Raw genomic sequence first — 11,391 nt, forward strand, 5'->3', positions numbered from 1 at the left:
ACTACAATATGACTGTATATGACTATATAACTATATAATGCCTATAATGACTATATATTATAAATATATTATATAATGAACATATATTGACTATATAACTAAAATGACTATATAATGCAAATGTATCAGAAGCACAATGCACAAATTTGCTGCAAGATGTACATCCTTCTATCCCATAGCATCCATTACATGTTATATACATATATATATATATAAATATATAATATATATATATGTATATATATATATATATATATCATGTCGTCGGCCCAAGGTGACTTAATATATATATATATATATATATATATATATAAGTCACCTTGGGTCGACGACATGATGTCCACGGCCTTGAACAAGGTTTGAACAAGTTTGTATTCCATAGCTAGATGCTACAAACAGGTGTTTTAATATTCATTTGGCATGTAAGCCTATACTGCTAAATACAGGACACTCTATACGGAAATGGCATATAAACTAAAATCCCTTAGAAAGCTGGAAAATCAACTGGTTTTGCCAACTTGATGATATACTAGACGATTAAAATGTCATTGTATACAAATAAAATAAAAACTAATGTACCAAACTCAACTTCTTACAGTAAAATTTCCACATTAACGAATGACGTTTATAAGATCAGAATCAACCAGTTTCGTGATTTTGAACGATTTCCAAGATACTTAAGGTAAACTAAAATGTATTGTATTGGATATCATATGCTGCGGTTAGGAAACACCAAAATAAAGATATGAAACACCTAAAAAGTGTTTTGACATTTATAATTCCAATCAAATGTCTCTTTGCAAAACGCGGGGGGGGGGGGGTGGGGAGATGTCTGTCTTCGCTTCTACAGGTTATTTGAAGTTTGGAAGATCCACTGTACGAAAGAAGTTTTATTGGAATGTAATGAAGGTCTTCTCCAATTCCACCCTTATACCCCTTTACCATCATTCATTAATCACCCTCTTCGAAATGTATATTGTCTATAACTCTGCCATATTTTCTTGATAATCTGTGCATTTTTAATCACAGGTTTATATCGCCAGAAGAAGAAGTACTAAGAGATGAGAAAACTTCTTTCTGTCTGTTAAAAATCTCTTTAAATCTTTCATACAACATCACGTCAGATTGTAGAATATCCCTGACTCGTTCACTTTGTAACAATGTTTGCTTTGCTTCTCGTTTGATTTGTTCTAATTTCGTTGTTTCTCTGGTGCCATAAGTGCCCGTGTTTTGCTTCAATGCTCTGCATTGATCGTAGAAAGGGAGACCGAATGTATGTTGCAGGATACGTAACGTTGTATCATACTCTTCAGTTAATCCAATCACTGCAAAGTCCGTCTCTAAACTTCGAATAATTTGCTTGAGAATCTCGTCTGTGTTATTGTTACGACGGCAATACCGATAATCAAATTGACATGTCCAGGGATGTTTGCTCAAGTCGTCGCCACCATCGCCTGCACACTGACAAGCTACTCTTAAAGCTAACTGTTTAAACAAAAGGCCTTGCGTTGCCATGGTATACTCCTCTATAGTCATATTTCCACAAGGGATCCCTGTTTCGCCGCCTTGTTTACAAAAGAAATAATGTGAGATCATTCGCTCATAAGGTTCTCTTACAATCGTAAAATAAGAGCATTTTCGTCCAGCGAAACTTTCACAAATGCCGAAACTTGCTCCACCAATCATCATGTCTTGGTTCGCAGGTTTTAACAAACCGTTCAAGAAATCTGCTTCTATTTCGAGGCGACTGCGCGGTGATAAAAGTAGAGGACGCTGTTTCCCCAATTGCCTAGATATATTGAACATGCAGTCCTTTAATGTAGTGCCACCGCTTTTGGGGTTGTGTAAGAAAGTTAATATTGAGTTCCTATACTGCGTCCAATTTCTAGATTCCATCATATAGGGATTAGGAAGAACATTTGTATACGCACGTGGACTTTGATTCGTGGACTGTCCATTATCATATCGTAATCTTTCAAATAATTTAAATCCTTGGTCGATATTCCCTTCATGTTTTTGTTCTTCCACTGATGATAACCTGTAATTGAATGGAAAACAGATGGTCAACTCTAATGAAAAAAAAGTTTGGGGGTTGGGGTAAGATATATGATGGAAACTTGATCCCCATTACTCTTTCGGGAACGTAATCTTCAGTAGTTGCGTAAATACCAATGACCTGAGCCCCTCCCTCCCTCCCCGCCCATCTCCCCCTATCCCCACTATGCAAAAGCAATAGATTCAAGTCTCAGTCATGCAGGCAACAAGCATAAGTTAAACATATCCGTCTACATGACGTCATATGTTACCAATTATAATATGCATAACCAAACCGAGAAGCATATCATATTGGGGCTTTGACAGGTGGCGGTCACAGCAGGTAACACTTTAGGAATGAAATGTCGGTTAAGTATGCGCAAGGTATGCGCATATACTCTCCATCTATATAGCACATTATGCTAACGTATTCAAATGAGTCTCTGAAAGGATTCCAATATCCTCTTAGGTCAGTTTAGTATAAGCTTAACCAGCATACACAAGTATAGGCCGTCTACGGGTTATCAATTTATTGATCAAAGCAAGACACATACTGATAGATTGTTACCCTTTTAACTACCAATCGAGCAAGCAAGCAGTCACGCCGACATATAGCAATCTGTACAAATATACCAGATGCCTCCACAAGTACATAGATTTGGTTATATAGTAAACTATGGAGCTATAACACGCCTTGTGATGCCCTGTCACATTCATAGAGAACATTTAACATAAATTCCACACGAGATTCTTTATATACCATTGCTCACAGTGCTGCATCTACATACTAAGTTCATCCAGTGCGTTAGGTTGGAGCAATCGCATCTACAAGGTTTTCAGACTTCCTTTGACCTTTGACGTGTACACAAAAACAATAGGGGAGTCTTATTTGAGAATACCGGCTACAACTGGTAACACTTAATACTGATCATGTTCAGCGGTTAAACGTTATACGGAAAACACAAACAATTCAACAACAGAGTAGAGAGTTCAACTTTTTGTTTGCGGTGCTAAAAGTAGAAGATTTTATTCAGATTTATTGACGATGCAGTTAAAAAGACAGAACATATATTATTAATTACTAACATAATTACTAACACACCACTAACACTCATCGACTCCAAAATAGAATACGCATTTTGATGAATTTCTAAGTATGTATCGAGAACATTATAAACAGTAAAGAACCTTAAACATTCTACATGTATCATAGGCCTATATCTCAATGATAAATAAGCAAGGACATTGGAATAAAAAAGTGAAGCTTATTTAAGAACATCTGGTGTATTGCGGTCCACACACTTTTACACCCCATGACTCAGCATGTTCCATTATAGGACTCAGCCTCAACCTACCAGAAACCCCACCTCCCCTGATCGACACTCGGAATGCCTTAAAAAAAACTCGACTTGTAATATGGACTTGAATGATAAACAATAAGCTGTTTCGATTTTCGTCAGCATGCTCCGAAAACTGTACATGAAGTTTCCGAAGTCTGGAAAGAACCACCGAAAAGTATGCCCCCCCCCACCCCCACCCCACCCCAATTTTGTTATTGATCGCGCCCCATATGGCTTGCGTAAATATTACGCATGGCAGGGAATGCAAAATGTATTGAATTTTAGTGCATAACATTAAGTTACTGCGGGTCGAATAGCAAACATGGTGGAGAGGTGTCGGAGCAAGATATGTGCGACTAATTTCGTTATTTTGGTCGCGCCCCATTTGGCTTGCGTAAATATTACGCATGGCAGGGGAATGCAAAATGTATTAAATTTTAGTGCATAATATTAAGTTACTACTTGTCGAATAGCAAACATGGTGGGTGGAGAGGTGTCGGGATAATGATATGTACGGTGACAGGCACATGGTGATATCTGTCTATGCAAACAGTTTGCCGGCACTCAACCAGATGTTCTTTACACATACACATAGAGCACATTGCTTCAGTTAAGGTTATACCACTATAGTACGACTAGCAATAACACTACGACAACATTGAACTTGAACTCATATAACTTGAACTCACCGAGACTTGACAAAGGGTATCTTCTTGTGAGATAAGAGGGTAACTGGCTGGTCCTCGGGTGAATGTCGCAAACTAATGCAAAACACAAGTAAAATGAATGCAAGTAAAGATACGAACATATTTTTTTTCGAGTTTAGTACATCCTTCTTTTTCTGCCTTACCCACGTTGAGTTATTCGTCTGTTTCATATTGCTAGAACCCAACTATATCCTTCGCTTAAATAAGCTGTCAAAACGAGCGCATCCTGCTATATAGGTATATTACCCAAATCGTTTATTTTTTGTTGGTTAGTCTTTCTTGCTTTTAGTTTAGGCATATTTGAAGGGGGAGGAAATTGAATTTCAATCTATTGGCCGACTACCATTCACTCTCACACTAACGGAAATAGAAGGCAAAAGGATCGCAACTGATGATGATAACGTGACATTCCATGGTAGAAGTTTCGTTTACACGATTATCATAAGATAATTGATAATTATAATAATGATAATAAAGTTCATGATAAATAATAGGATTGTACACGATGCGAAATATCGAAAACACGATACTATATTACAGGAGGGTCTAAAATACATACATTCATACATACACATTAAAACTGCTTACAATATAAATTCGGGCATATGCATATGCATATCCGTATGAATATGCATATTATTCATAAGATGGACCCTATAACGACTCACATACGGGTTAGCTTCTCATGTGAAAACACAGAATGAAAGATAAAGTGTTTTGCCCATATTTCTGTGATTCCAGTAGATATTAGACCATTTCAACACGATAAATTGTTGAAGTATCTCAAGTCAGTTCATACTGTTGGAAATATTTAAGTGGTCACCAGGCTGAAATCGCCACAAGCTTGGATACTGCAACAAAGTGTGTTATAGCATGGGTAGCCGAAGAGACGAAGGATGAAACAAAAAATGTTACTAGTATTTCACCGACATCTCAATACAGAGACGAGCTCTTGCCTCAAAGAGTAAAAGAAAGACTACTCCTGTGAATGTAAAACCTGTAGGTCAGCTATACCGTTGCTGAAAGATATTAGCCAGAACACATTAAGCCAAGCGCAAGCCATACCAGGACTACACTAAGGTTACTTCTGTAGCATTTGCGAAACATAGTTTAAACAAAGGCCTAATAGAGCCAATTTAGTTGATTATAAACTTCGTAGTACATATTTTCGTTTGGTGTGGATTTGTGCTGGGGATCGAACCATATAGAGGTGAAAAGGCCCCTTCTCCGTAATTAAGAAAGCTCCGTTGAAAATATGCATGCACAGGCTGCAAAAATGTTAATGAAATGTTTTTGTTCCATGTAACATACTACATACTTTGAGGTGAATATCTGTACCCCCTCCCTCCCTCCCACCCCCCCAAAAAAAAGGTTATCAAATGAAGGTCCCAACTTATGGCCAACTTTTCGCAAGGTAAGCAGGCTATATGCATAGGCCTCCGCAGATGTTGGATTTCGCTCCTCAAACAATTTTCTCCACATCCGCCATTGTCAAATACCATGATCAGTTTTCCCTTGGAGGAGGGCCTTTTTTGGCCCCTTAGTACCGTAGTAAAGTTTCATAAATATTCGGGGAGGGGTGGGCCCGGAGGTGGAGTAGAGGAGACGAACTTTATTTAAGAGACAGGGGCTAGATATCACCTATATGTAATTTGTTGGAGACCTGCAAATGGTTGACCATTGGGCTTTCCTGTATCGTGGTAAAACTATGTTCTAAGGAGGGGTAACTTGTGGACAGCGGAAGGGTAACACATGTGGGGTTTCTAGACGTCGCTTTGTACTCCACTTTCTGCTGCCAGATTCAATAGGAAAGTTCGAGTCTTCGTTTATTATTTTTGTTTACGGAACGAAGACTAGACGATAGTGTGAAGGAGGTCAACTAGTAATTATCAACGTTATGAGATAAGGCTGGATTTTGCCCACATTATTACTGCCCAGGCTAAGCCCCGATATATATTACATGGACCTTTCACTAAACCTGACCATACCATTGCGGTCCACATTCACATCTCGCGGCTTACTTTCATACGGCGTTCGTGTACTTATTGACTTTCTCACAGAGTATAACACTGTGTTAAGTGTATAGGCACTAGGCAAGTGCACAAATCAACGGTAGGCTGCTTGCGCAAGTCGTTTGCTAATCATCGTAAATTACCGGTTCCGCCAGTCTCGTTAAAGGTGCAACACTTAAAAGGGAGATCGCTCGAATTCTTTCATAGGCACACCTTGTCTACATCATGTGAAAATGTCAGGTTCCACACTCCCCACACCCCCTCTTCTCTCACCCCATGGTGGGTGAAAAAGTCAAGATTCGAGAGCTGTTGACCGTATGCTCCATAGTATATTACATTATCACTATTGTCAAGTGTTGTTTGTGTGTGCGACGCGATTATTTGTCGGCAGTGGCAGTGTTGTAGCAATTGTTGTATCGCGTGTACGTGTAATGATATAGTACATAGTAAGTATCTTGCTTTCATTGGCCATCGGTGTGTTGCCGTAAGTGGTGCTAGCTTGGTAAGGAACTTTTCTCTTACAAAATAACACGAAAATTCAGTTGAAGACAACAACAAAAAATGTTTTTACCAAATTAGGCCTACTAGGTACGAATCAACTGTGCTCACAGCAATTTAGTTGTGGTCCTTTTGACGTTCCGTAGTTTTATAAGATTAACAGTGTTGACACCGCGATACAGCCTACATACATTGGCATGTACCGTGACAAAGCTTGATCTACCGGATTTAGATTGGCCAAATGTCAAATTTGATTTCTAATGATAACGAATTCCTCTTTAGACTTATTTTCACGAGCGTATAAAATCAATAATAATAATAATAACAACAATAGTAATAGTAATAGCAGTTGTAGTAATAATAATAATAATGATGATGATGTTCTAGAGAGTAAAGCAGTCTAGAAATTTTGCACCTGCTAAGTTATGTAACAGGCAAATGCTTTCAAAATGCCATCCTATTATTTGCCCAACCATTCTGTTTTGTTATGTAAAATTACCAAGTATTGTATTGAGTTAAAGAATGGTGTGTTTCTACAGACAGTTGTGAGTTGTAAACTGTTCTCAATCAATCAATCAATCAAACCTTCTGGGTAAAAAAAAAATGCATACAGGTCAGTTTGTGTGACACTCTCAGCGGACGGGGGGCGGCTAGACTTTATTCATCTGTTTTATCAGGAAGGAAAATAAATCAGTGCGCTACGCGCGCAATGCTCATATTTTGTTGCCTTGGGCTTCGGGCAAAAAATCGAAAAATCGAGCGTAGGGTTCATGCGGCCCCCTCCTTCATCATAATCATTCCATGTGGCCCTCCTCTGCAAAAGGTTGGACAACCCTGAGATAGACATATGAGCAACGAAATAAACCAGAATGCAAATGCATTGAGGTTTCGATGACTTCAATGCACTAGACTTCTGCTTGTTAGTATAACCAGAACTAGCTGTTACAATAACACTATGGCATGATAACACAGGTCAGTCTACTGTACGTGGTTATCCACACCTCCATCAAAAACAATAAGGTTCTTTTACTCAATGTTATGAATCCACACACCAAGTATTACAAAACCAAACCAAACCTTGATCTTTAGTAACTTCGCACGTTAAGGTTGCAGAGGAGTCAACTTATGGACAATTTAGATTGGAATATGCCCACGAAACTTCAAAGAATCAACTTGAAAGAAGCTAATACACGTCACTGGAGGTCAACCTGAGGTCAAAGGTCACCAAGATTTGACCTTTTGACCTCGCGGTCAGATGTAGTTTGACACGCTGATTCCAAAAAGCAACATGACAAGTCTGTGCGACCATCCTAACTGTACTTATAAAAAAACTAAATTAAAAAAAAAATTGACCTCTGATAACTTCGCACACGAAGGTCGCACGAATGTCAACCATGGACCATTTTGATCGGAAGGTACCTTTGAGATCCGATTATGACCACGAAAATTCAAATAACCAAAAAACTGATAAAGGTCACTGGAGGTCAACCTGAGGTCAAAGTTCACCTAGATGCGGGTCGACTCCTGGATTACAATAGGCTAGCGTAACTCCCAACCTTGACGGACATTTTGTTCTCAAGTTACTGCAAAAATTACTAGTATTTGGCCCCTGATTGACCTTTGTTGACCTTGGATCACATGACCGTTATGTTTTGAAACGATCCCTTACCCCATTCACTACTACTCCCACAATATCAACCATGTCGGACCCTGTCAATGGGAGTTATTGCTTGTTTTAATATTTTGGTTTTTGGCCTCTAACTGACCTTCACATGCACCATCTACTCAATGTGGTACTCATGTACACCAAATATTAGATTGGTCCAAGCTTCCCTACTTGAGATATCGTGTTTACAAGCGAGGCGTCACACACACACTCTCCGCCTGCATGAATGCATAGGTTACGATTATCATCGAAACCAAAAAGAGAACAAGCAAATTTCCTTTTGAGTTTAATATCACTTTGTCTGGTGAACAGATGATATCTTGAAGGTTTGCAAATATTGTGATTAAATAGCATTTCCCAATGTCATATCTTTATTTTATAATAACGTTATTAGGCAGCAGTATGGAATTCTTTGGAATATTGATCTTTTTTCTCGTGACTTAACCTATCATGATTATGACACAAAAATATATAGGCCAAGCAATCATGACCATATCCAACTTGAAGCTAACACGCAGGTAATTGATCAAAAACATTAAGCTGAGAACCCATCACACCACTCCACGCCCCCTCCCCCTCCCCCTCCCCCAACCTCCCCCTTCCCTCCACTTCCATTATTTTTGATGACAATAAGGTTAAATATTGGCCCTCAGATTCAATAGTCTGTATTAAGACCGTGTATTGTATGACAGACTGTAGATCCATCGCCATGCATAGATTATTTAACGCTAGGCTAATTGTAACGTACACGACTGTCCATCACATTTGATTCTATTTCGAGACCATTTGTTAATAGATGTACCAAACACTGACTACTATACTAACTATAGTATACCATGGAGGTAAAAACCTCCATGAGTATACTAAGTATACTCACTCATACTAACGCACAACTGATATGAAAAGCACAGTGTTTTCGCTTCCTTCTTGCCACATTCAGAACGGTGGTGTAAGATCAAATTTATGACAAACTGCTTAAAAACTTCTGTGTTCGTAGATCTCGTCTGTTAGTGTATTATTTGTGTTAATTGTTGTCGTTGTTGTTGTTGATATGTACAGTGAATTTGTGGCGGGTATTTTACGTAGCAGTACCAAAATGTAAACAAGCAACATTGTGAAGTAAGTTTCATAAATCGATAGTTTATTTCATCATGGTATATTATGTAGCCATGCGCAGTTATTTCCATCCAGTGATGATAAATTTGATTGTATATTAACAAGTTATTCCATTGTGTATAGGGACTCGAGAGACACCGTTTTGACGAAGATCACATACAGTCACAGTCTCGATGCAAGGGGAATAGGGTTGAGAGTGGATCAGTTAAGTAGTTAAGATCTTCGTGCCCAGGTTCCATCTTGAGTGCCACTTGTCAAAATGGGCAGTGTGTAATAATAAAATAAAAAAAAAATAAACTCGTACTTCTATAGCGCGTTCATCAGCAACGCTGCTCGAAGCGCTTTACAGGAATTGAAACAATTAATATACAGGAAACATTTAAAATACAGGAAACATTCAAAAGCAAATAGTACAAAAATGTATACCGCCTAAAAGGAATATACCATAAAACTTATAAAAGGATAGAAAAATACAATAAAGCTATGATGATACAAAAAATACTGTACAGTTCAAACATCAAAGGCAATTCTAAAATAATATGTTTTCAGCGATATATAATATCGAGTATTTTGTATGAAATTCGGTCAAATCTCATGGAGCTTAGCTGTATCTTGTTGATAATTACTGCATGCCCCAAACCGAGTCAATTATAATGCATACTTGGCTTGATATATATATATTAGTCTGCTATATTTTCCATCCAAAATAATGATACTAAAAGAAAATGTCATAATATGTTGATCTATAGAGTTCAGATAATGTGAAGAAATTACAACAGGAGGATTTTTTTTTTTTATAATTTTTTAAAACATGTCATTTTAACTTCACGACGATTTCCTTTTGTTATAGTTTTAAAAAACGAGATTATCATCATGTACAAAGATCAAATTATTCGCTAGGAGAGAAGAAAATGCTTCGAAGTTGAATTATCGAACCTTTATCGAACCTTTATTAATATAAGACTTGTATGATGACAAAGTTTTCTAAAATTGCTATGATAATATGATTTCAGACATGTCTTAAAATGTTAATGACTGAGTCTCTAGTATTACATGAAAAAAATATGTGAATAACATTGAACATATTCTGTCATTCTATAGAGGCCTACACCACTAAAACCTTTTCCTACATGTTGACTTGCGCTATTGTGTTACGTGTGGATATGGTAGAGATACAATAAGTTACATGCTCAACACCGTTCCCACTAACAGTATGTCAATCTACCACTCGGCACATAGGCGTAGGAGGCGGGGGGCTGGGGGGGGGGGGGGCTGCAACCCCCAACCAAAACTTTTGGTGAAAATTCGGGCAGTATGCTGAGAATTTTTCGGGCAACTACTGAAAGAAGAAAAATTTGCTGTGTGTTTTTTAATTTTTTTGGTGAAAATTCGGGCAATATGCTGAGAATTTTTCGGGCACCTACTGAAAGAAGAAAAATTTGCAATGTGTTTTTCAATGGTTAAACTGATATTATTATTATCGTTATTATTGTAACGACTTGCCCAATAATTATAACCAATATGGAAGGGTAATAACACGGAAAATATGACCAAAATTTTTCGCGCCCTCCGCGCGCATTCAACATCTTAATGTGCATGTCATATAGGCATTCATTCCTTTATATTCCAGGAATTGGTTCTTTTGTACAGTGCTCTTGAACATGTTTTATTTCATGATAACAGCACTTTAATATTTGCTATATATTGGTATTTTTTTTTATATATTCATCGGTTATCGGCATGTGATGTAATAACCGATGAATGCCTAGATGATAGCACATTACAGTTTTGAACGCGCGCGATGCGCGCGAAAAATGTTGGTTAGTAATTTTCGGTCGTTACAGCCCGTTACAGCCCCCCCCCCCCCCCAAATCAAATTAGGCTCCTATGACTCGGCACTCTTGCAATCTTTTATGTCGCAGAAAAACAACCATTCGACCTGTAAGCTATCATTCGATCGAATCAAGATGCCACATCTTAATAAAGGATCTTGATCCATTCAAGGTCACCTAGCATAA

General features: G+C 38.0%; 1 protein-coding gene across 3 annotated transcripts in view; it reads right to left on the reverse strand.

Annotated features, from left to right (window-relative positions):
- Positions 1 to 317: 317 nt before the first annotated feature.
- LOC139963455 (uncharacterized) overlaps positions 318 to 11,391 on the reverse strand; it is a 44,640-nt gene continuing 33,566 nt past the window's right edge. For 2 of the 3 annotated variants that reach the window (XM_071964230.1, XM_071964229.1), the window contains 2 exons: positions 4,064 to 4,135; positions 318 to 2,038 (listed from right to left, as the gene is read on the reverse strand). In XM_071964230.1, the coding sequence (XP_071820331.1) occupies positions 1,024 to 2,038; positions 4,064 to 4,135 (1,087 nt within the window). In that variant the 3' untranslated portion in view covers positions 318 to 1,023. The remainder of the gene's footprint in view (positions 2,039 to 4,063; positions 4,136 to 11,391) is intronic. The other variant, XM_071964231.1, reaches the window with a different exon arrangement.

The sequence above is a fragment of the Apostichopus japonicus genome, chromosome 22 (assembly GCF_037975245.1).
Source record: "Apostichopus japonicus isolate 1M-3 chromosome 22, ASM3797524v1, whole genome shotgun sequence".
Classification (NCBI taxonomy): domain Eukaryota; kingdom Metazoa; phylum Echinodermata; class Holothuroidea; order Aspidochirotida; family Stichopodidae; genus Apostichopus; species Apostichopus japonicus.